The sequence below is a fragment of the Lithobates pipiens genome, unplaced genomic scaffold, assembly GCF_037356315.1.
Source record: "Lithobates pipiens isolate NorthernLeopardFrog02 unplaced genomic scaffold, aLitPip1_a1.2 Scaffold_8, whole genome shotgun sequence".
NCBI lineage: Eukaryota > Metazoa > Chordata > Amphibia > Anura > Ranidae > Lithobates > Lithobates pipiens.
This window is the reverse complement of record NW_027507903.1, coordinates 688,526,446-688,553,657: the sequence shown is the minus strand read 5'-3', so window position 1 is coordinate 688,553,657 and position 27,212 is coordinate 688,526,446. Positions and strand designations below refer to the sequence as shown.

General features: G+C 44.3%; 1 protein-coding gene across 9 annotated transcripts in view; it reads left to right on the top strand.

Annotated features, from left to right (window-relative positions):
• The window catches only part of LOC143963511 (NACHT, LRR and PYD domains-containing protein 3-like), an 824,666-nt gene extending 797,989 nt beyond the window's left edge, over nucleotides 1-26,677 (top strand). For 8 of the 9 annotated variants that reach the window (XM_077473159.1, XM_077473160.1, XM_077473166.1 and 5 more), the window contains 3 exons: nucleotides 7,367-7,537; nucleotides 18,777-18,953; nucleotides 25,890-26,677. In XM_077473159.1, coding sequence (XP_077329285.1) covers nucleotides 7,367-7,537; nucleotides 18,777-18,953; nucleotides 25,890-26,055 — 514 coding nt within the window. In that variant the 3' untranslated portion in view covers nucleotides 26,056-26,677. Of the gene's footprint in view, nucleotides 1-7,366; nucleotides 7,538-14,017; nucleotides 14,189-18,776; nucleotides 18,954-25,889 lie in introns of all 9 variants that reach the window. The other variant, XM_077473158.1, reaches the window with a different exon arrangement.
• The last annotated feature ends 535 nt before the right edge of the window (nucleotides 26,678-27,212 follow it).

Sequence of the window (27,212 nt, the reverse complement as noted above, 5' to 3'; positions counted from 1 at the left end):
TGGTACAGGAGATGTCAGAGGCTGTGGGCATGGTACAGAACATGTCAAGATGCAGAGGCTGCGGGCATGGTACAGAAGACGTCAAGATGGCAGAGGCTGTGGGCATCGTATAGGAGATGATAGAGGCTGCGGGTATGGTACAGAAGATGTCAAGATGGCAGAGGCTGTGGGCATCGTGTAGGAGATGTCAGAGGCTGCGGGCATGGTACAGGAGATGTCAGAGGCTGTGGGCATGGTACAGGAGATGTCAAGACTGTGGGCATGGTACAGAATATGTCAAGATGGCAGAGGCTGCGGGCATGGTACAGGAAATGTCAGAGGCTATGGGCATGGTACAGAAGATGTCAAGATGTCAGAGGTTGTCGGCATGGTACAGGAGATGTCAGAGGCTGTGGGCATGGTGCAGATGTCAAGATGTCAGAGGCTGTGGGCATGGTACTGGAGAGGTCAGAGGCTGTGGGCATGGTACAGGAGATGTCAGAGGCTGTGGGCATGGTAAAGGAGATGTCAGAGGCTGTGGGCATAGTATAGGAGATGTCAGAGGCTGTGGGCATGGTAAAGAAGATGTCAGAGGCCTTTGGGCATGGTACATGAGATGTCAGTGGCTGTGGGCGTTGTACAGGAGATGTCAAGGCTGTGGGCATTGTACAGAAGATGTCAAGATGGCAGAGGCTGTGGGCATGGTACAGAAGTTGTCAGAGGCTGTGGGCATGGTAAAGCAGATGTCAGAGGCTGTGGGCATGGTACAGACTACGTCAAGATGGCAGAGGCTGTGGGCATGGTACAGAAGATGTCAGAGGCTGCGGGCATGGTACAGGAAATGTCAGAGGCTGTGGGCATGGTACAGGAGATGTAAGAGGCTGTGGGTATGGTAAAGCAGATGTCAGAGGCTGTGGGCATGGTACAGACTATGTCAAGATGGCAGAGGCTGTGGTCATGGTACAGGAGATGTCAAGAAGGCAGAGGCTGTGGGCATGGTACAGAAGATGTCAGAGGCTGTGGGCCTGGTACAGGAAATGTTGGAGGCTGTGTGCATGGTGCAGAAGATGTCAAGATGGCAGAGGCTGCGGGCATAGTACTGGAGATGTCAGAGGCTGCGGGAATGGTGCATGAGATGTCAGAGGCTGTGGGCATGGTACAGGAGATGTCAGGATGTCAGAGGCTGCGGGCATGATACAGGAGATGTCAGGATGTCAGAGGCTGTGGGGCATGGTACAGGCGATGGCAGAGGCTGTGGGCATGGTACAGGAGATATAGAAAAAAGAGAACATTAGTCCGCTAAGAGCAGGATAACAAGGGGTTACTAATGGCAACAATAAATAGATCTAAATGAATTGATTCCAGTTTAAATAACAACCAATTTTATTAAAGAATCAAAAATAGAAAAAACCTGTGCAGTTTATAAAAATAACGGTTCTCAATTTAATCTAATTAATTGTGTATGCACAGACAATAAGACAAACAGGACATAAATAAAACAACACAAAACACTACTCGGGTCCGGACAAATTGCTTTAGTCCATTGCAACCCACGTATTAGATTACCTACTGAATATTACAGGGTCAAAATTCTCTATTTCTTCCAATAACTAAACGGTTAATCAATGAACTAAATCGATATTGAGTGGGGGAAGGGAGAGAGGGGATGAGGTAGATAGCTGAAAAATGATGTGTTCAATTAAGACAAATCCTATCTGTAGTTAGTGCTAATAATATTGCTATGATGTCACATGTCCCCATCCCTTGGTGCTGGAAAGGTTAAACAATGTACAATAGTGTAACGATAGAAAAAGCCAATGCACAGTAGGAAATCCCGTCCAATCCGTGGCATTTAATTGTAACAGCCTTCTATTTAATCACTTCACCACACTTCCAATGCATATTCCAAAGCTGCCGGCTGACATGTCAAGGCTGTGGGCATGGTACAGAAGATGTCAAGATGGCAGATGCTGTGGTCATCGTACAGGAGATGTCAGAGGCTTTGGGCATTGTACAGGAGATGTCAAGGCTGTGGGCATGGTATAGAAGATGTCAAGATGGCAGAGGCTTGCGGGCATGGTACAGGAAATGTCAGAGGCTGTGGGCATGGTACAGAAGATGTCAAGATGTCAGAGGCTGTGGGCATGGTACAGGAGATGTCAGAGGCTGCAGGCATGGTACAGGAGATGTCAGAGGCTTTGGGCATGGTACAGGAGATGTCAGGGGCTATGGGCATGGTACAGGAGACTTCAGAGGCTGTGGGAATGCTACAGGAGATGTCAGAGGATGCAGGCATGGTACAGAAGATGTCAGAGGCTGCGGGCATGGTACGAGAAATGTCAGAGGCTGTGGGCATGGTACAGAAGATGTAAGAGGCTGCGGGCATGGTACAGGAGATGTCGGAGGCTGTGGGCATGGTGCAGAAGATGTCAGTATTGCAGAGGCTGTGGGCATGATACAGGAGATGTCAGAGGCAGCGGCATGGTACAGAAGATGTCAAGATAGCAGAGGCTTTGGGCATAGTACAGAAGATGTCAAGATGGGAGAGGCTTTGGGCATAGTACTGGAGATGTCAGAGGCTGTGGGCATGGTACAGGAGATTTTAGAGGCTGTGGGCATGGTAAAGCATATGTCAGAGGCTGTGGTTATGGTAAAGCATATGTCAGAGGCTGTGGGCATGGTACAGCATATGTCAGAGGCTGTGGGCATGGTAAAGGAGATGTCATAGGCTGCGGGCATGGTACAGGAGATGTAGGGGCTGTTAGCATGGTGCAAAAGATGTCAAGATGGCAGACCCTGCGGGCATGGTACTGGAGATGTCAGAGGCTCTGGTCGTGGTACAGGAGATGTCAAAGGCTGTGGGCATGGTACAGGAGATGTCAAGGCTGTGGGGATGGTACAGGAAATGTCAAGATGGCAGAGGCTGCGGGCATGGTACAGGAAATGTCAGAGGCTGTGGGCATGGTACAGAAAATGTCATAGGCTGCGGGCATGGTACAGGAGATGTAGGGGCTTTGGGCATGGTACAGAAGATGTCAATATGGCAGAGGCTGTGGGCATGGTACAGAAGATGTCAATATGGCAGAGACTGTGGGCATGGTACAGAAGATGTCAATATGGCAGAGACACTGGGCATGGTACATAAGATGTCATAGGCTGTGGGCATGGTACAGGAGATGTAGAGGCTGCGGGCATGGTACAGGACATGTCAGAAGCTGTGGGCATGGTACAGGAGATATAGAAAAAAGAGAACTTTAGCCCGCTAAGAGCAGGCTAACAAGGGGTTTCTAATGGCAACAATAAATAGATCTAAATGAATTGATTCCAGTTTGAATAACAACCAATTTTATTAAAGTATCAAAAATATAAAAAAAAAAAAAAACGTGTGCAGTTCATAAAAGTAATGGTTCTCAATCTAATATAATTAATTGTGTACCCACAGACAATAAGACAAACAGGACATACATAAAACACAAAACACTACTCAGGTCTGGACAAATTGCTTTAGTCCATTGCAACCCACGTATTAGATTACCTACTGAATATTACAGGGTCAAAATTCCCTATTTCTTTCAATAACTAAACGGTTAATCAATGAACTAAATCAATATTGAGTGGGGGAAGGGAGAGAGGGAATGGGGTAGATAGCTGAAAAATGACGTGTTCAATTCAGACAAATCCTATCTGTAGTTAGTGCTAATAATATTGCTATGATAGTCACATGTCTCCATCCCTTGGTGCTGGAAAGGTTAAACAATGTACAATAGTGTAACGATAGAAAAAGCCAATGCACAGTAGGAAATCCCATCCAATCCGTGGCATTTAATTGTAACAGCCTTCTATTTAATCACTTCACCACAATTCCAATGCACATTCCAAAGCGGCAGGCCGACTTATAATGTTTCAACAACTGGCAATAAGTTAGTTCCTTTATTTAGGCAGACAAAGTAGCAAGGCAGAATGACATTACTAGTCTCTGATGTGAATAAACAGACAAGATTATCAGCTGCTATTTCAAAAGGAAACTCAAGTCAGATGCTGGTCAGCGAGTGTTAAGATGTATATCAGAACCACAGTCACCCGAGAATCACGGTGTCGGCATCCACTGCAGTATCCATCTGTAGATCACCTGGCTGCCTTTCAGCTGGTATCCCGTATGTTGGAAAGTAAAGTAGATCGCCTCCAGTCATATATCTGCCAAAGATAGTAGGACAAACCCCCAAAAATTCTTCAGATATATTAATAGTAAAACAGGTCAAGTCTGAGCATGTAGCCCCTTTACAAAATAATCTGGAGTGGGTGACTGGGGACAAAGAGAAGGCTAACTTATTAAATACTTTCTTCAGCTCTGTGTATACAAAGGAGCATGGAGGAGCTCATGTCTATAATGGGGGTGGTACTGACACAACCCCAAATCCACAATGGCTCAAAAGTTATATGGTACAGAAATATTTGGACAGAATAAAGGTGGATAAAGCACCTGCACCTGATGGTATCCACCCACGGATCCTAAAAGAATTGAACTCTGTAATTTCAAAGCCATTGTATCTAATTTTTAGGGACTCATTAATGACAGGAATAGTACCACTGGATTGGTGCAGGGCCATTGTGGTGCCTATATTTAAAAAGGGAACAAAGTCTTTACCAAGTAACTATAGACCTGTTAGCTTAACTTCTATAGTTGGGAAGATACTGGAGAGATTAATAAAAGACCACATAGACGAGTTCTTGCAGGAAAAAAATATTTTAAGCAACAGACAGCATGGATTCATGAAAGACAGAAGTTGTCAGACAAACCTGATCTCTTTTTATGAAGAGGTAAGTAAAACCTTGGACAGAGGGGTGGCGGTGGATGGGGTATAGATGGACAGAGGGGTGGCGGTGGACGTGGTATACTCGGACAGAAGCGGGGCGGTGGATGTGGTATACTTGGATTTTGCAAAAATGTTTGATACAGTTCCACACACACGGCTCATGTGTAAGGTAAAGTCTACAGGTTTGGAAATATCAGCTTGTAAATGGATAGAAAACTGGCTAAAAGTCAGAATTCAGAGAGTAGTGGCTATTGATTCTTACTCTGAATAGTCTAAGGTTGTCTAAGGTTATCAGTGGTGTACCCCAAGGTTCAGTGCTGGGACCCTTACTTTTTAATATCTTTATAAATGATATTGGGTCTGGGATCAAAAGTAACATTTCTGTCTTTGCAGATGACACCGAGCTATGCAGTGCAATAACGTCCTTACAGGATGTCTCCAATTTACAAGCCGACCTCAATGCTCTGTCTAATTGGGCGACTATGTGGCAGATGAGGTTAAATGTTGATAAATGTAAAGTTCTGCACTTGGGGGCTAAGAATATGCATCATACATGCTAGGGGGAGTACAACTGGGCGAATCCATAGTGGAGAAGGATCTGGGGGTTTTGGTAAATCATAAGCTCAATAATAGCATGCAATGCCAAGCTGCGGTTTCCAAAGCGAGCAAAGTCCTTTCCTGTATTAAGAGAGGTATGGACTCCAGAGAGAGAGAGATATAATTTTGCCCCTGTACAAATCATTAGTAAGACCTCATCTGGAATATGCAATTCAGTTTTGGGCACCAGTTCTCAAAAAGGATATCAGGGAACTGGAGAAAGTGCAGAGAAGGACAACCAAACTGATAAGAGGCATGGAGGAGCTCAGCTATGAGGAAAGATTAGAGGAACTGAATTTATTCCCTCTTGAGAAGAGGAGATTAAGGGGGATATGATCAACATGTACAAATATATAAGGGGTCCATATAGTGAACTTGGTGTTGAGTTATTCACTTTAAAGTCAACAAAGAGGACAAGGGGGAATTCTTTACGTCTAGAGGAAAAGAGATTTCATCTCCAAATACAGAAAGGTTTCTTCACAGTAAGAGCTGTGAAAATGTGGAATAGACTCCCTGCAGAGGTGGTTTTGGCCAGCTCAGTGGATTGCTTTAAGAAGGGCCTGGATTATTTCCTAAGTGTACATAATATAACTGGGTACTGACATTTATAGGTAAAGTTGATCCGGGGATAATCCGATTGCCTCCCGGGGGATCAGGAAGGAATTTTTTCCCCTGCTTTAGCAAATTGGATCATGCCCTGCTGGGGTTTTTTTTGCCTTCCTCTGGATCAACTGTGGGTATAGAATTGGGTATATGGGATTGTATGATATTATTATTATTATTATTTTTTTTTTGTTGAACTGGATGGACATGTGTCTTTTTTCAACCTGACTAACTATGTAACTATATATGCCGATAGTATCACACTGACACTGCATCAGTTGTTATCTCATTCAGTGTCAGTGTGATACTATCGGCATATTTTGGCAGATATATGACTGGAGGCGATCTACTTTACTTTCCAACATTGACTAAAATTGAGTTTATTGGATTTTTCTTATAACAAAAAGTTGGAATATATATTTTTTCAATATTTTTTGACTTTTTTCATTTATAAGGCAAAAAAATAAATTCCCAGAGCTGATAAAATACCACCAAAATAAAGCTCAATTTGTAGGAAAAAAAGACACAAATGTTGTTTGTGTACAGCATTGCATGACCGCGCAATTACCAGATAAAGCAGCGCAGTGCCAAATTGTAAAAAGTGCTCTGGTCATTAAGGGGTAAAACCTTACGGGGCTGAAGTGGTTAAGGTAAAAAACCTTCATCCTTTCCATCCTCTAATAATTCCTGTAACATCCTAGTATATGATCTATATCTAAGGAGATGATATCTGATTGGTGGAGACACTAAAGAATGGGGGATGGAAGAATAAAGTGCTTTAATGTGAAGTGTCCCCCATGTGAATGTAGAATCCCATTGTAAATGTGGAATATCCATCAATATAGTACTTGTATCTCTAATATATCCCAGAAGTCTCAGCACTAAAGGCTAAAAATGTATATCCACCCCTCCCCCTACATTCTCTATAAGGGATCCTATTCCTGCCACAATCTGGTGACCTTCAATGGGAACTCCTGATTGGTGGACTTTAGGAAGGTGATGGAATATTGGGGTCACTGGGGGATCCACCATCAGAAATTCTGCTGTTTTATTTCATAAACCCCCCAGATCCTTTCCTTTATCAATTTCAGAAGCCCCTGTATGAGACACTGTGTGAGGTCCTGCTTAATAACGGGGTACATAAGGGGGTGACTGAGCTGTCACAGCGTCCCCTCTTTATACTGTGTAGACATAAGTACTACAAGAGCTTCACCTTTATCAGCTTCCCTAATAACAAGATCTTTCCTCTGTATAACATTCTGTATATCCTAATATTCCGCTCTAGTGATGTTATGTTACTTTTCACTAAATGGGAATAATTCCTCATATTCATCTTATAATATAATATCATGTGTCCGGATTTGTCTCTGCAGGTTGGAGGAATGTGGTGTGACTTCCTCCGGCTGGGATGATCTCCGATCCATTCTTATCAATAATCGATCCCTCACCACACTGGATTTATCATGGAATAATCTGGAAGACTCTGGAATAAAACTTCTATGTGAGGGGCTCAGAGATCCTGGCTGTACTCTGCAGAGTCTGAGGTGAGAATTATCCTATAAATGATATAATATTCTGCAGGATTCTGGTATAAATCTTCTATGTGAGGGATCCAGACATGTCACCTAGATGAAAGTTATACAAAGACAGACTTCTGATTGGCTGGTTACACTGGGAATTCCCATCATAGTCCTTCAGGTCACTCGCTGTTATTGGTTTTCATCCCCTCCCCCTCCACTGATTATCAGAGATCAGACTTTGGCTGGGGTCACACTTGAGGTCACAGCAGGGGGTCCGGTGCGTCTCCATTCACCAGTTCAGGTCTCATTTCTGGCTGAATTTTGGGCCAAATTTGGACCTGAAACAGGGCAGAAGATGCGCAGGACTCTGTATTCTCTTCATTCAGTGAACAATCATAGACAGATGGTCCTCAATTAGAATCTGGAAGGACAAAGCGAGTCTCTAGACCAGAAGTGACCCCTAGATGCCAATAAAATCCCCCCATCCTTGTAGATATAAAATTATCACCTCACTGAGCCTCAAAGAGAAGTCCTAGTCATTTCATCTACAAGCCCAGCAGGGGACGAGGCCGATACAGGGAGAAGACCCCGAACTGTCTGCCAGACATTGATTTATATCAGAGATCAGAGGAATCTATTTTATCTCTCATACAAAATAAAATATTAGTTGCAGAGAGATGGAAATAATTGCCCCTGATTGTAGACATGTTGGGGTACATGTACATATAACATTGTATGTGTAGTGAGGATAGAATCCAGGAGAACCCCCAGAATGGTTCTATGGGGTCTGATCACACCAGACAAGCTCTGATTGGTCTTGTTGGGATCAGACTGACATGCCGTGTTGGAAATCCAATCCTCATCCATCAGAACCATTCATGGTCCATTTAGCTCTGGTTCCTTCAGAACACAGGACCGGCTTGTGGGCTGGGCAGGGAACACCCCCCAGGGTTGATTGGCTGATGGCTAAACTCCACCCACATCCATAAATTGAGGATCCTGAGATATGGACGGGGTGATTCCCATGGTGCCGGTCTAACCGGTGAATAGCGGATGTTCCTGACATGTTCCTGTCACAGGATAATCCTCAGAAAAAGTTTATTTCTCTTTTATTCTCACAGCCAGACTGTGTCTGTCCTTTTGTCTTTGTTGTATTTTCTCTCATTCTTTATCTTTCTACATATTTTATACACTAAATAACAAACTAGTGTAGCTCTGCTCTATATTACACAGACAGACAACCTACCTGCAGACAGAGGTAAGTGTTACCACAACCCCAGTGTTACTATACGGCTGTGTAACTATGTAACAAACCACCTAACCACCTGATCCTGATACTTCCAAATAATAATTACACAACAAAAATGATAATACAAAGCAAATACTACATAGAATATATGTCTGCTACTACCACAACCTCAGTGCTGGAACAATGTGCTGCACAATAATGAATTGTTATTAATACACTTTATACAGAAAACTAACAACTTTATCCCGGTAATTGTAAAAATGGAGTCGGTGAGGATTTCCTCTCAGTAGTGCCACATCCAAAAACTTGTTAGAAGCAAAATAAATACCCCTAAGGGGGCTTTTATGGCACTTGTATATATAAAGTGGTGCTCCGGAGAAATGTGACTTTGTAGATAAATCTCCCCCTATAATCCTCATGATTCATGTATTCTAGTAAAGGTTACGCTGTAATCCAAGGGCCGCTTTCTATTTTTGCAGCATTGATTTCTTACTTCTGTAAGTCCCAGCAGGCCGCCGCCATCTCATGTGTGGGCATCTGAAGCCAGACTGTATCTCTTCCTGTATTCCATGGTTACCCAGCATGCACCTCCAGATCTCACACATGCTCAGAGCAGCACGAACCGTGTAATAGGTTGTAGGTCGGGTTTACATAGCAACAGCAGTGTCAGAGGAAGTTCCCGCCCCTTAGCTATGGAAACCTCCCCTCCCCCTCCAGGAAGCAGGAAGTTTATCTACATTTACAAAGATTATAAATCTAGAAATACAAAAATCTCCTGCAAAAGGAAATTACTTTATAAAAGATGATAATTGTAAATGATATCCCTTGTTTATGTGCAGATGTGTGTGTGTGTGTGTGTATATAACATCTACACAGAAAGAGGGATATCATTTACAATTAGCATTGTTTAACCACTTGCCAACCAGCGCACGCCGATGTACGTCGACAGAATGGCACGGGCAGGCAAATGGGCGTAAATGTACGTCCCTTTAAATTTGCCGCCCTGCCATCGGGAGCGCGCCGCTGGCGGCGCGCTCCCGCGCTGGTCGGGACCCCCGTGAGTCCGGTCGCGGGACCCGCGGACTCGATCGCCGCGGGCATCCCCGCGATCGTCTCACTGAGCGGCCGAATGGAGAAATGCCGTTGTAAACAACATTTCTCCATTCTGCCTAGCAACTAGTGACGCTGATCTCTGCTCCATGTGATTGGAGCAGAGATCAGTGTTCACTAAATGAAAGCCCAACCCCCCCACAGTTAGTAACACACCCCTAGGAACACTTAACCCCTACACTGCCACCCACTGGTTAACCCCTTCACTGCCAGTGTCATTTACACAGGAATCACTGCATTTATATAGCAGTGATTACTGTATAAATGACAATGGTCCCAAAAATGTGTCAAAAATGTCTGATGTGTCCCCCACAATGTCGCAGTCACAATAAAAATCGCTGATCGCCGCCATTACTAGTAAAAAAAAAATAATAAAAAATTATTAATAAAAATGCTATAAAACTATCCCTATTTTGTAAACGTTATAACTTTTGCGCAAACCAATCAATAATCGCTTATTGCGATTTTTTTTTCCAAAAATATGTAGAAGAATACGTATCGGCCTAAACTGAGGGAAAATAATGTTTTTTATACATTTTTGGGGGATATTTATTATAACAAAAAGTAAAAAATAATGCATTTTTTTCAAAATTGTCGCTCTATTTTAGTTTAATAAAAATTTAACAAAAAATAAAAACCGCAGGGGTGATCAAATACCACCAAAAGAAAGCTCTATTTGTGGGAAAAAAAGGACGTCAATTTTGTTTGGGAGCCACGTCGCACGACCGCGCAATTGTCCGTTAAAGCGACGCAGTGCCGAATCGCAAAAAGTGGTCTGGTCATTGATCAGCAAAATGGTCCAGTCTGAAAGTGGTTAAAAAGTAATTACTTTTTTCCAGATGCTGCCCCATCATACTACCACCATCAAAACTGCCCCACCATACTGCTACCACCACAATTGCCTCATTAAAATTGCCCCATCCTATTCCATCAAATTTGCCCCATTATACTTCCACTGTCAAAATTGCCCCATTCTATTGCCCCAATCAAAACTGTCCCATCATACTGCCACCATCAAAATTGCCCCATCATACTGCCACCATCAAAATTGCCCCCATCATATTGCCACCTAAAATTGCCCCATCATATTGTCACAATCAAAATTTCCCCATTATATTGCCCCATCATACTGCCAACATCAAAATGACCACAATCAAAATGACCACAATCAAAATGACCTCATCAAAACTGCCTCATCCAATTGCCCCAATCAAATTGCCCCTTAAAGTTACCCCCATAAAAACTGCCCCATCATACTGCCACCATCAACATTGCCCCATCATACTGCCACCATCAAAATTGCCCCATCATACTGCCACCATAAAAATTCCCACAATCAAAATTGCCCCATCAAAACTGCTTCATCCTATTGACCCCATCAAAATTGCCCGATTATACAGCCACCATAAATATTGCCTTATCCTATTGCCCCATAAAAGCTGCCCCATACTATTGCCCTCTCAAAATTATCCCATTATACTGCCACCATCAAAATGGCCCCATCATAATGCCACCATCAAAATTGCCCCATCATACTGCCACCATCAAAATTGGCCCATCAAATTGCTACCATCAAAATTGCCCCATCACACTGCCACCATAATTTCCCCATAATACTGCCACCATCAAAATTGCCCCATCATACTGCCACCATCAAAAATGCCCCCTTAATATTGCCCCGTCAAAATTGCCCCATCATATTGCCACCATCAAAATGGCCACAATCAAAATTGCCCCATTATACTGCCACCACCAAAATTGCCCCATCCTATTGCCCACATCAAAATGTCCCCATTATACTGCCACCATCAAAATTGCCCCATCATACTGCCACCATCGAAATTGCCCCATCATACTGCCACCATCAAAATTGCCCCATTTTACTGCCACCACCAAACTTGCCCCATCACATTGCCACCATCAAAATTGCCCCATCAAAACTACCCTATCATATTTTCCCATGAAATTGCCCCATCAAAATTGCCCCATTATACTGCCACCATCAAAATTGCCCCATTATACTGCCACCACCAAAATTGCCCCATCCTATTACCCCATGAAAACTGCCCCATCAATATTGCCCCATCTTATTGCCCCCATCAAAATTGCCCCATTATACTGCCACCGCCAAAATTGCCCCATCAAAACTGCCTCATCCTATTGCCCCTATTGAAATTGCCCCATCATACTGCCACCATCAAAATTGCCCCCATAATATTGCCCCATCAAAATTGCCCCATCATACTGCCCCCATAAAAATTGCTCCATCATATTGCCCCATCAAAAATTCCCCATTATATTGCCACCACCAAAATTGCTCCATCCTATTGCCCCATCAAAACGGCCCCATGACAATTGCCCCATCAAATTTGTCCCATCTTATTGCCCTATCAAAATTGCCCGATTATACTGCCACCACCAAAATTGCCCCATCAAAACTGCCTCATCCTATTGCCCCATGAAATTGCCCCTATTGAAATTGCCCCATCCTATTGTCCCATCAAAATTGCCCCATCTTACTGACACAATCAAAACGCCCCCATCAAAATTGCCCCATTATACTGCCACCATAAAAATTGCCCATTCATATTGTCCCCATAAAAACTGCCCCATCCTATTGCCCCCATCAAAATGTCCTATTATACTGGCACAATCATAATTGTGTCATGAAATTGCCCCATCAAAAATGCCTGATCAAAACTGCCCTATGAAATTGCCCCATCAAATTTGCCCCATTATACTGCCCCATCATATTGCCTCATTATACTGCCACCATAAAAATTCCCACAATCAAAATTTCCCCATCAAAACTGCTTCATCCTATTGACCCCATCAAAATTGCCCGATTATACAGCCACCACAAATATTGCCTTATCCTATTGCCCCATAAAAGCTGCCCCATACTATTGCCCCCTCAAAATTATCCCATTATACTGCCACCATCAAAATTGCCCCATCATAATGCCACCATAAAAATTGCTCCATCATATTGCCCCATCAAAAATTCCCAATTATACTGCCACCACCAAAATTGCCCCATCCTATTGCCCACATCAAAATTTCCCCATTATACTGCCACCATCAAAATTGCCCCATCATACTGCCACCATAAAAATTGCTCCATCATATTGCCCCATCAAAATTTCCCCATCAAAACTGCTTCATCCTATTGACCCCATCAAAATTGCCCGATTATACAGCCACCACAAATATTGCCTTATCCTATTGCCCCATAAAAGCTGCCCCATACTATTGCCCCCTCAAAATTATCCCATTATACTGCCACCATCAAAATTGCCCCATCATAATGCCACCATAAAAATTGCTCCATCATATTGCCCCATCAAAATTTCCCCATTATACTGCCACCATCAAAATTGCCCCATCATACTGCCACCATCGAAATTGCCCCATTATACTGCCACCATCAAAATTGCCCCATCATACTGCCACCATAAAAATTGCTCCATCATATTGCCCCATCAAAATTTCCCCATCAAAACTGCTTCATCCTATTGACCCCATCAAAATTGCCCGATTATACAGCCACCACAAATATTGCCTTATCCTATTGCCCCATAAAAGCTGCCCCATACTATTGCCCCCTCAAAATTATCCCATTATACTGCCACCATCAAAATTGCCCCATCATAATGCCACCATAAAAATTGCTCCATTATATTGCCCCATCAAAATTTCCCCATTATACTGCCACCATCAAAATTGCCCCATCATACTGCCACCATCGAAATTGCCCCATTATACTGCCACCATCAAAATTGCTCCTTCAAAACTGCTCCATAAAATTGTCCAATCAAAATTGCCTCATTCTATTGCTCCATTATACTGCCACCATCAATTTAAGAAGCCCCTTTGAGACACTGTGTGAGGTCCTGCTTAATAACCGGGTACATAAGGGGGTGACTGAGCTGTCACAGCGCCCCCTCTTTACACTGTGTAGACATAAGTACTACAACAGCTTCACCTTTATCAGCTTCCCTAATAACAAGATCTTTCCTCTGTATAATATTCTGTATATCCTGATATTCCGCTCTAGTGATGTTATGTTACTTTTCACTAAATGGGAATAATTCCTCATATTCATCTTATAATATAATATCATGTGTCTGGATTTGTCTCTGTAGGTTGGGGGGATGTGGTGTGACTTCCTCCGGCTGTGATGATCTCCGATCCATTCTTATCAATAATCGATCCCTCACCACACTGGAATTATCAGATAATAATCTGGAAGACTCTGGAATAAAACTTCTATGTGAGGGGCTCAGAGATCCTGGCTGTACTCTGCAGAGTCTGAGGTGAGAATTATCCTATAAATGATATAATATTCTGCAGGATTCTGGTATAAATCTTCTATGTGAGGGATCCAGACATGTCACCTAGATGAAACTTATACAAAGACAGATCTCTGATTGGCCGGTTACACTGGGAGTTCCCGTCATAGTCCTTCAGGTCACTCGCTGTTATTGGCTTTCATCCCCTCCCCCCTCCACTGACTATCAGAGATCAGACTTTGGCTGGGGTCACACTGGAGGTCACAGCGGGTCACAGCAGGGGGTCCGGTGCGTCTCCATTCACCATTTCAGGTCCGATTTCTGTCTGAATTTTGGACTAAATTCGGACCTGAAACAGACCAGAAGACGCACAGGACTCCGTATTCTCTTCATTCAGTGACCAATCATAGACAGATGGTCCTCAATTAGAATCTGGAAGGACAGAGCGAGTCTCTAGACCAGAAGTGACCCCTAGATGACAATAAAATCCCCCCATCCTTGTAGATATAAAATTGTCACCTCACTGAGCCTCAAAGAGAAGTCCTAGTCATTTCATCTACAAGCCCAGCAGGGGACGAGGCCGATACAGGGAGAAGACCCTGAACTGTCTGCCAGACATTGATTTATATCAGAGATCAGAGGAATCTATTTTATCTCTCATACAAAATAAAATATTAGTTGCAGAGAGATGGAAATAATTGCCCCTGATTGTAGACATGTTGGGGTACATGTACATATAACATTGTATGTGTAGTGAGGATAGAATCCAGGAGAACCCCCAGAATGGTTCTATGGGGTCTGATCACACCAGACAAGCTCTGATTGGTCTTGTTGGGATCAGACTGACATGCCGGTGTTGGAAATCCAATCCTCATCCATCAGAACCATTCATGGTCCATTTAGCTCTGGTTCCTTCAGAACACAGGACCGGCTTGTGGGCTGGGCAGGGAACACCCCCCAGGGTTGATTGGCTGATGGCTAAACTCCACCCACATCCATAAATTGAGGATCCTGAGATATGGACGGGGTGATTCCCATGGTGCCGGTCTAACCGGTGAATAGCGGATGTTCCTGACATGTTCCTGTCACAGGATAATCCTCAGAAAAAGTTTATTTCTCTTTTATTCTCACAGCCAGACTGTGTCTGTCCTTTTGTCTTTGTTGTATTTTCTCTCATTCTTTATCTTTCTACATATTTTATACACTAAATAACAAACTAGTGTAGCTCTGCTCTATATTACACAGACAGACAACCTACCTGCAGACAGAGGTAAGTGTTACCACAACCCCAGTGTTACTATACGGCTGTGTAACTATGTAACAAACCACCTAACCACCTGATCCTGATACTTCCAAATAATAATTACACAACAAAAATAATACAAAGCAAATACTACATAGAATATATGTCTGCTACTACCACAACCTCAGTGCTGGAACAATGTGCTGCACAATAATGAATTGCTATTAATACACTTTATACAGAAAACTAACAACTTTATCCCGGTAATTGTAGAAATTGAGTCGGTGAGGATTTCCTCTCAGTAGTGCCACATCCAAAAACTTGTTAGAAGCAAAATAAATACCCCTAAGGGGGGCTTTTATGGCACTTGTATATATAAAGTGGTGCTCCGGAGAAATGTGACTTTGTAGATAAATCTCCCCCTATAATCCTCATGATTCATGTATTCTAGTAAAGGTTACGCTGTAATCCAAGGGCCGCTTTCTATTTTTGCAGCATTGATTTCTTACTTCTGTAAGTCCCAGCAGGCCGCCGCCATCTCATGTGTGGGCATCTGAAGCCAGACTGTATCTCTTCCTGTATTCCATGGTTACCCAGCATGCACCTCCAGATCTCGCACATGCTCAGAGCAGCACGAGCCGTGTAATAGGTTGTAGGTCGGGTTTACATAGCAACAGCAGTGTCAGAGGAAGTTCCCACCCCTTAGCTATGGAAACCTCCCCTCCCCCTCCAGGAAGCAGGAAGTTTATCTACATTTACAAAGATTATAAATCTAGAAATACAAAAATCTCCTGCAAAAGGAAATTACTTTATAAAAGATGATAATTGTAAATGATATCCCTTGTTTATGTGCAGATTTGTGTGTGTGTATAACATCTACACAGAAAGAGGGATATCATTTACAATTAGCATTGTTTAAAAAGTAATTACCTTTTGCAAAACTGCCACCATCATACTGCCACCACCAAAATTGCCCCATCCTATTGCCCCATAAAAAACTGCCCCATCCTATTGCCCCCATAAAAATTGCCCCATTATACTGCCACCATTAATATTGCCCCACCCAATTGCCCCATAATACTGCCACTATCAAAATTGCCTCATCCTATTTCCCCAATCAAATTGCCCCCTTAAAATTACCCCCATCAAAACTGCCCCATCATACTGCCAGCATCAACATTGCCCCATCATACTGCAACCATCAAAATTGTCCCATTATATTTCCCCATCATACTGCCACAATCAAAACTGCCCCATTAAAATTGCCACAATCAAAATTGCCTCATCCTATTGTCCCATCAAAATTGCCCCATTATACTGCCACCACAAAATTGCCTTATCCTATTGCCCCATAAAAGCTGTCCCATACGATTGCCTCCCTCAAAAATGCCCCAACATACTGCCACCATGAAAATTGTCCCATTATACTGCCACCTACAAAATTGCTCCATAATACTGCCACCATCAAAATTGCCCCATCAAGATTGCACTATCAAATTGCCCCCATCAAAATTGCCCCATTACATGGCCTCCATAAAAATTGCCCCATCAACACTGCCCTATCAAATTTCCATATGAAATTCCCCACCAAAATTGCCCCATTTTACTGCCACCACCAAAATTGCCCCATCATATTGCCTCATTAATACTGCCTCATCATAATTTCCCCATTATACTGCCCCCATTAAATCTTCCAAATGAAATTGCCCCATCAAAGCTGTCCCCATCAAAATTGCCCCATCCTATTGCCCGAATCAAAACTGCCCGATCACATTTGCCCCATCATACTGCCACCATCAAAATTACCCTATCAAATTTCCCCATGAAATTTCCCCATGCTATTGCCACCACTAAAATTGCCCCATCTTATTGCCCCAATCAAAACTGCCCCATCACAATTGCCCCATTAGACTGCCTCATCACAATTATCCCATTATAATGCCCCATTAAAACTGCCCCACAAAATTGCCCCATCAAAATTGCTCCATCTAATGGCCCAATCAAAATGACCCCATCGCAATTGCCCCATTTTACTACCACTACCAAAATTGCCACATCATACTGCCACCACCAAAATTGCCCCATAAAACTACCCTGTCCTATTGCCCCATCAAAATTGCCACCATAAAAACTGCCCTATTCTATTGCCCCATCAAAATTTCTCCATAATGCTGCCACCATTAATATTGCCCCATCATATTGCCCCCATAAAAAGTGCCCCTTCAAATTGCCCCATTTCACTGCCACCATCAAATTGCCCCCGTCAAAATTGCCCTATTATACTGCTACCACCAAAATTGCCCAATCCAATTGCCCCCATCAAAACTGCTCCATCGCAATTGCCCCATTATACTGCCCTCATCAAAATTGCCCCATCCTATTTGCACCATTATACTGCCACCATCAAAATTACCCCATCAAAACTGCCTCATCCTATTGCCCCATGATATTGCCCCATCAAAATTGCTCCATCATACTGTCACCATCAAAATTGCCCCATCATATTGCCACCATCAAAATTGCCCCATCATATTGCCACATCCTACTGACACAATCAAAACTACCCCATCCTATTGCCCCATCAACATTTCCCCAATTATACTGCCACCATCAAAATTGCCACAATCAAAACTGCCTCATCCTATTGCCCCATCAACTTGCCTCCTTAAAATTACCCCCATAAAATTGCCCCTTAATGCTGCCACAATTCAAAATTGTGCTATCATACTGCCACAATCAAAATTGCCCCATACAAATTCCCCCCCATCAAAATTACCCCATCAAATTTCTCCCTTCAAAATTGCCCCATTATACTGCCAATATCAAAATTGCCCCACAAAAACTGCCCAATCATACTGCCACCATCAAAATGGCCCCATCCTATTGCCTCCATCAAAATTGCCCCATTATACTTCCACCATCAAAATTGGCCCCATCAAAATTGCTCCATCACAATTGCCCCATCATATTGCCCCCTTCAAACCTGCCCCATTATACTGCCCCATCAAAATTGCCCTATAAAAACTGCCTCATTCTATTGCCCCCATTAAACTGCCACCATCAAAATTGCCCCATCCTATTTTCCCCATAAAAACTGCCACCATCAAATCCGCCCCATCAAATTGCCTAATGAGGCTACACTGATTGGCACCACTGGTAGGCAGTGATTAATGGGCACATATGAGGCAGATTTGCATTTAATTTTCTAAGACCCCTCCCACTGATTATTCATTGGATGTGTCTACTTCTGCCCCTCTCTGGAAGAACATTTCATTTTCTAAGACCCCGCCCACTTATTAGTCATTGGATGTGTCTACTTCTGCCCCTCCCTGGAAGAACATTTCACCTCTTTCCTGCTTCTCCCTCCAGTGTTTTGGGCTGTAAAGGGACATTATGGAGCTGTGATGATCTTTGCTCCGTTATCTCCACAAACCGAACTCTGACCGATCTGTATATAACATTGGAGGATGATGAGAAGATGTCGGAGTCAGAAGTGAGACGACGTTGTGAGGTCCTCCGGAATGCCGGCTTCTCTGTGGATAGAGGGTAAGATCTGTTATATTGGAGGTAACACACATACTATGTCTTAGAATGTGAATAGTAACATGTAGACAACATTGGATGGGGGTGAGGTGATGGGGGTGAGGTGATGGGGGTGAGATGATGGGGGTGAGATGATGGAGGTGAGATGATGGGGGTGAGGTGATGGGGGTGAGATGATGGGGATGAGATGATGGGGGTGAGATGATGGGGGTGAGATGATGGGGGTGATGAGATGATGGGGGTGAGATGATGGGGGTGATGAGATGATGGGAGATGAGATGATGGAGATCAAATGATGGGGATGAGATGATGGGGGTGAGATGATGGAGATGAGATGATGGGGGATGAGATGATGGGGATGAGATGATGGAGATGAGATGATGGGGGTGAGATGATGGAGATGAGATGATGGGGGATGAGATGATGGGGGTGAGATAACAGGGGTGAGATGATGGAGATGAGATGATGGGGGTGAGATGATGGAGATGAGATGATGGAGATGAGATGATGGGGGTGAGATGATGGAGATGAGATGATGGGGGATGAGATGATGGGGGTGAGATAACAGGGGTGAGATGATGGAGATGAGATGATGGGGGAGAGATGATGGGGGTGAGATGATGGAAATGAGATAATGGGGATGAGATGATGGAGATGAGATGATGGAGATGAGATGATGGAGGTGAGATGATGGAGGTGAGATGATGGGGGTGAGATGATGGAGGTGAGATGATGGGGTGAGACGATGGGGGTGAGACAATGGAGATGAGATGATGGGGGTGAGACGATGGAGATGAGATGATGGAGGTGAGATGATGGGGGTGAGATGATGGAGATGAGATGATGGAGATGATGGAGATGAGATGATGGAGATGAGATGATGGGGATGAGATGATGGAGATGAGATGATGGGGATGAGATGATGGAGATGAGATGATGGGGGTGAGATGATGGGGGTGATGAGATGATGGGGGTGAGATGATGGAGATGAGATGATGGGGATGAGATGATGGAGATGAGATGATGGAGATGAGATGATGGAGATGAGATGATGGGGGTGAGATGATGGAGATGAGATGATGGGGGATGAGATGATGGGGGTGAGATAACAGGGGTGAGATGATGGAGATGAGATGATGGGGGTGAGATGATGGAAATGAGATAATGGGGATGAGATGATGGAGGTGAGATGATGGAGATGAGATGATGGGGGTGAGATGATGGGAGGTGAGATGATGGAGGTGAGATGATGGGGGTGAGATGATGGGGATGAAATGATGGGGTGAGACGATGGGGGTGAGACAATGGAGATGAGATGATGGGGGTGAGACGATGGAGATGAGATGATGGAGGTGAGATGATGGGGGTGAGATGATGTGGGTGAGATGATGGAGATGAGATGATGGAGATGAGATGATGGAGATGAGATGATGGGGATGAGATGATGGAGATGAGATGTTGGAGATGAGATGATGGGGGTGAGATGATGGGGGTGATGAGATGATGGGGTGAGATGATGGGGATGAAATGATGGGGGTGAGATGATGGAGATGAGATGATGGGGGATGAGATGATGGGGATGAGATGATGGGGGTGAGATGATGGAGATGAGATGATGGGGGTGAAATGATGGAGATGAGATGATGGGGGTGAGATAACAGGGGTGAGATGATGGAGATGAGATGATGGAGATGAGATGATGGGGGTGAGATGATGGAAATGAGATGATGGGGATGAGATGATGGAGGTGAGATGATGGGGGTGAGATGATGGGGGGGTGAGATGATGGGGGTGAAATGATGGGGAAGAGATGATGGGGGTGAGACGATGGAGATGAGATGATGGGGGTGAGACAATGGAGATGAGATGATGGGGGTGAGACGATGGAGATGAGATGATGGAGGTGAGATGATGGGGGTGAGATGATGGAGATGAGATTATGGAGATGAGATGATGGGGGATGAGATGATGGGGGTGAGATAACAGGGGTGAGATGATGGAGATGAGATGATGGGGGTGAGATGATGGAAATGAGATAATGGGGATGAGATGATGGAGGTGAGATGATGGAGATGAGATGATGGGGGTGAGATGATGGGAGGTGAGATGATGGAGGTGAGATGATGGGGGTGAGATGATGGGGATGAAATGATGGGGTGAGACGATGGGGGTGAGACAATGGAGATGAGATGATGGGGGTGAGACGATGGAGATGAGATGATGGAGGTGAGATGATGGGGGTGAGATGATGTGGGTGAGATGATGGAGATGAGATGATGGAGATGAGATGATGGAGATGAGATGATGGGGATGAGATGATGGAGATGAGATGTTGGAGATGAGATGATGGGGGTGAGATGATGGGGGTGATGAGATGATGGGGTGAGATGATGGGGATGAAATGATGGGGGTGAGATGATGGAGATGAGATGATGGGGGATGAGATGATGGGGATGAGATGATGGGGGTGAGATGATGGAGATGAGATGATGGGGGTGAAATGATGGAGATGAGATGATGGGGGTGAGATAACAGGGGTGAGATGATGGAGATGAGATGATGGAGATGAGATGATGGGGGTGAGATGATGGAAATGAGATGATGGGGATGAGATGATGGAGGTGAGATGATGGGGGTGAGATGATGGGGGGGTGAGATGATGGGGGTGAAATGATGGGGAAGAGATGATGGGGGTGAGACGATGGAGATGAGATGATGGGGGTGAGACAATGGAGATGAGATGATGGGGGTGAGACGATGGAGATGAGATGATGGAGGTGAGATGATGGGGGTGAGATGATGGAGATGAGATGATGGAGATGAGATGATGGAGATGATATGGGTGAGATGATGGAGATGAGATGATGGGGATGAGATGATTGAGATGAGATGATGGGGGTGAGATGATGGGGATGAGATGATGGAGGTGAGATGATGGAGATGAGATGATGGAGGTGAGATGATGGGGGTGAGATGATGGAGATGAGATGATGGAGATGAGATGATGGAGATGAGATGATGGAGGTGAGATGATGGGGATGAGATGTTGGAGATGAGATGATGGGGGTGAGATGATGGGGGTGATGAGATGATGGGGTGAGATGATGGGGATGAAATGATGGGGGTGAGATGATGGAGATGAGATGATGGGGGATGAGATGATGGGGATGAGATGATGGGGGTGAGATGATGGGGGTGAAATGATGGGGGTGAAATGATGGAGATGAGATGATGGGGGTGAGATAACAGGGGTGAGATGATGGAGATGAGATGATGGAGATGAGATGATGGGGGTGAGATGATGGAAATGAGATGATGGGGATGAGATGATGGAGGTGAGATGATGGGGGTGAGATGATGGGGGGTGAGATGATGGGGGTGAAATGATGGGGATGAGATGATGGGGGTGAGACGATGGAGATGAGATGATGGGGGTGAGACAATGGAGATGAGATGATGGGGGTGAGACGATGGAGATGAGATGATGGAGGTGAGATGATGGGGGTGAGATGATGGAGATGAGATGATGGAGATGATATGGGTGAGATGATGGAGATGAGATGATGGGGATGAGATGATTGAGATGAGATGATGGGGGTGAGATGATGGGGATGAGATGATGGAGGTGAGATGATGGAGATGAGATGATGGGGGTGAGATGATGGGGGTGAGATGATGGGGGTGAGATGATGGAGATGAGATGATGGAGATGAGATGATGGGGGTGAGATGATGGGGGTGAGATGATGGGGGTGAGAAGATGGAGATGAGATGATGGAGATGAGATGATGGAGGTGGGACATTGTTGGGAGGTCTTCTGACACCCGGGCTGCTCTGTAATGAAGATGGAAGGACGGGTGACAAACATTCTATACAATTTCTGTAGAGCCCATTGGAGGTCTCTGTAGTTATACAGATAATGAGAGAGATGATTGAGATTTCCTGTGCCAGTCACAGATTTCCCAGATGATGGAGAATTTATTCCTCATCCCAAGTTTTATCATTACAGATGGGGGATGGGAGAATCAGATCCACCAATAATAATCTTAGTCAGGTCCTACAATCTTCCACAAGGTTTTACCTTTACAGAAAAATACCCCCATCCCCCGAGGTCCATCCAATGTGTCAGTATAACTGAGCCAATCAGATGTGTGTTCTCAGCCTGTACACATGACAGCCCAGCACACCCGGCATACAGTCTGCTATCCCAATGGTTGGATGGAGATGAGTGTGTGGCCCCTGCCATGGTGAGGGCCCCTCACTTTTCCATCATTTCTTACAGAGCTCAGTATGAGCCCCTCCCCCCTTCCATCATCACAGAAACATTTCCTCCTCTAACACTCTCATTTTATTCTTCTATGAAGGTATGAAGGAGGCTGGATTGTATATATAAAGAGGTGAAGATAAGAAGATGGTGTGTGGGAGCCCCTCCCCCTCTCAGGTAATACACGGATTCGGATATGAAGAGAATGTCCGGAATGGATGATATCAGAGTAAAGTCACATCAACTCTCAGCTTTTATTTTCTCTTTCTGATCCTTAAATATAGAATTCCAGTAATAGTAATCTTTCTCTTCTTTTCCTCTTCTAAATGGCGTCATTTCTGCTCAGTATTGCCCACTTCCTGTGTTGTTGTGTGACCGGTGCCCCCTTCACACCACTGATCTGATAGGGGCACCGCGCATGCGCGCTCCCATCTATTGTACTACAAGCCTGCGGTGACACACTGGCTGCACCACCCATCAGATCACCGCTACAGCTCCGCCTCCATTGTCATCTGATTGGAGCCCCACCTCTGCCCCGCCTGCTCTCTATGAGTGACAGCAGCCCCCGTACTTTCAGAGCTGCATGTGGATTGGCTCCTGGATGATGTTCTGTGACAACGGCACAAGGACCAAACATTACAACAAACTTTATTCACACAAGACACTGTCCTGTTATGTCAAATTTACTAATAATACATTTTAGTGACTCAATTTTCATTGGGAAAAAAAATGTTTTATTTTAACCATCACCACCAATCATTGTGTGTCACCCCCCAGGAAGATTCTGTGTCACCCCCCCAGGGCATTGTGTGTCACCCATCTATTCTAACAGCTAAGGATGAGCCGAACACCCCCCTGTTCTATTCTCAGCAGAACCTGCGAATAGACCTAAACTTCGTGTGAACTTTAGAACCCTATTAAAGTCTATGGGACTCCAACATTCAAAATCTAAAGTGCTAATTTTAAAGGCTTATATGCAAGTTACTGTCCTAAAAAGTGTTTGGGGACCCGGGTCCTGCCCCAGGGGACATGTATCAATGCAAAAAAAAGTTTTAAAAACGTCTGTTTTTTCAGGAGCAGTGATATTAATAATGCTTAAAGTGAAACAATAAAAGTGTAATATTCCTTTAAATTTCATACCTGGGGGGTGTCTATAGTATGCCTGTGAAGGGGCGCATGTTTCCTGTGCTTAGAACTGTCCCTGCACAAAGTGTCATTTATGCAGGAAAAAAAGTCATTTAAAATCACTCGCAGCTATAATGAATTGTCGGCTCCCGTAATACAGAGAACACTCATTGAAAGTAATTGATTAAATAAATAAATAAAGTGTGGGGGTCCCCCAAATTCAATTACCAGGCCCTTCAGGTCTAGTATGGATATTAAGGGGAACCCTGTGTCAAATAAAAAAAAAAAAATTGACGTGGAGGTCCCCCTAAAAATCCATACCAGACCCTTTATCCGAGCACGCAACCTGGCAGGCCGCAGGCCGCATTCACTGCACCAACACACTACACTATACTCACACACTATACTAACAGTATACTAACACTCTACACACACACACTACACTACACTATACTCACACACTATACTAACAGTATACTACACTATACTGACACTACACTATACTCACACACTATACTAACAGTATACTACACTATACTGACACTACACTATACTCACACACTATACTAACAGTATACTACACTATACTGACACTACACTATACTCACACACTATACTAACACACTATACTAACAGTATACTGACACTACACTATACTCACACACTATACTCACACTACACTATACTCACACACTATAATAACAGTATACTAACACTCTACACTGACACTACACTATACTCACACACTACACTAACACGCTACACACACAACATACTCACACTCTACACTCGGAGTCACAATAAATGAACACACTAACTCACTAGTAGTAAACCGAGCCCGGCTCTATATATCTCCACTCCAACACTGCAAAGGCTTCCTATGAGAAGGAACCATTTATAGTGTGGGTGGGACTATGAGCACTGAGCCCTGATTGGAGAAAGTCATCATAACTTTGTCCAATCAGGGCCCTGAAAGTGCTGATTGGCAAAGCTTTGCACCTGACCGCTGGCTTCATCCAATTAGGTCCTCTAGAATGCACTGCGAAGCTCACAGTGCATTGTGGGGCGCTCAGCGGGTAAATATCCCGCCGAAGTAATCGCAAATTTGGGTGTTTGGTGAACGGGTGAGCAGGTGATGTTCGGGGGGAACTTTTGCTCGGATCAAACTGTTGGCCCATCTCTAGTGCTGATCAGTCCAGTTCCTGGATTCCGGCTTCTCCGCTCTATAAATCTGGATCACTTCCTAACAGAAAATAATAAAACCCGTCCTGGCTGTTCCAGGGATGGGAATGGGGCCGACCTTCAATATTCTGAATACAATCGTCTCCTCAGTCGGCTCTGCTGCTGATATTGGGATCTGCAGATCTTCCTCAGGTCACATGATCCCAATTCTTCTGTGGATGGAAAGTAGCCAAATTACTGATATGACGAGTCCCTGTGTAACATGGAATGATATTCACATCACATTCACATATATATGTATTGGTGACACATTTCATGGAATGTATACAATGTAATATCTCTGTGTAATTGTACAATTATCTCTTGTAGACGGCCGGAGATTTGTCTGGTGATTGTGTCCCGGTGTTGTGTCTGCTGGACCTCTTCCATGTATAGAGGATCTCCTCACCGACACCTCGGATTTCTCTGCAACCCTCTAAAGGAAAGTCTTCTACTCTTCATGGATATAATGGTCGCCTCTCATTATCTTGTATAAGAACAGAACCCGATCCATCAGCAATCCCAAGGAGAGACGGAGATCTCATAGCCGGCTCTCTGCTGCCTTATATCAGAGTTTTTCTTCCACAACCAGAACTTTATCCCCCTGAATGACAAGCTTAGCCAAGTCATCCCATTTCTAGAAGTTCATCTTTACTTCTGCCAACTCCCCCATCTCTGCTCTGCATGACTCTCTGCCAACACGGCTCCTAAGATTTCATTGTGCCGAGTCCGTTCAGCCGCTTCGCCTTTCACTGACAACTTGCTGCAATTTTTATTATATCATCTAAATGGATTTATCCACCGATTGTTCTGATTACATTTCATGTCTGATATATTTTATATGAGGATCATGTATTATTCCCGGAGGATTTCATGTCATGGAACATTACCCAAAGGGACGCGATTATCCCGATTGATTATTGGGCCACCATTATTGTAATGTACAGGGATAGGGACAATTGTACTCAGGTTGAACTGGATGGACTGGTGTCTTTATTCAACCTTACTAACTATGACTATGAAAATATTATTACCTAGTTATTGGAAGGTGTTATTCTCTATAGATTTACCCCATTGAGGGTTTTTACTCATCAATAAAGTTTTGTATATTTTATTAACCTTATTCTGTGATTATTACCAACTTCTTCTCAGCTTGTTCTCCACAGCAGATACCCTCTCACCTCTCCCTTCCCCCCTCACCTCTCCCTTCCCCCTTCTCACCTCTCCTCCCTTCCTTCCCCCTCTCGCTCCCCTCCCTTCCCCCTCTCGCTCCCCTCCCTTCACCCCCTCTCGCTCCCCTCCCTTCCCCCTCTCGCTCCCCCCCTTCCCCCTCTCGCTCCCCTCCCTTCACCCCCTCTCTCTCTCCTCCCTTCCCCCCTCTTCCTGCATTCCTCCTCTCTTTGCACTCTCTCTGCCCTCTCTATATTTACCACATAATATGTTCCTAACATATAATGTATATACAGTATCTGACAAAAATGAGTACACCCCTAAGTGAAAATGTCCAAAATTGGGCCCGAAGTGTCAATATTTTGTGTGGCCACCATTATTTTCCAGCACTGCCTTAACCCTCTTGGGCATGGAGGTCACCAGAGCTTCACAGGTCACCACTGGAGTCCTCTTCCCCTCCTCCATGATGACATCACGGGGCTG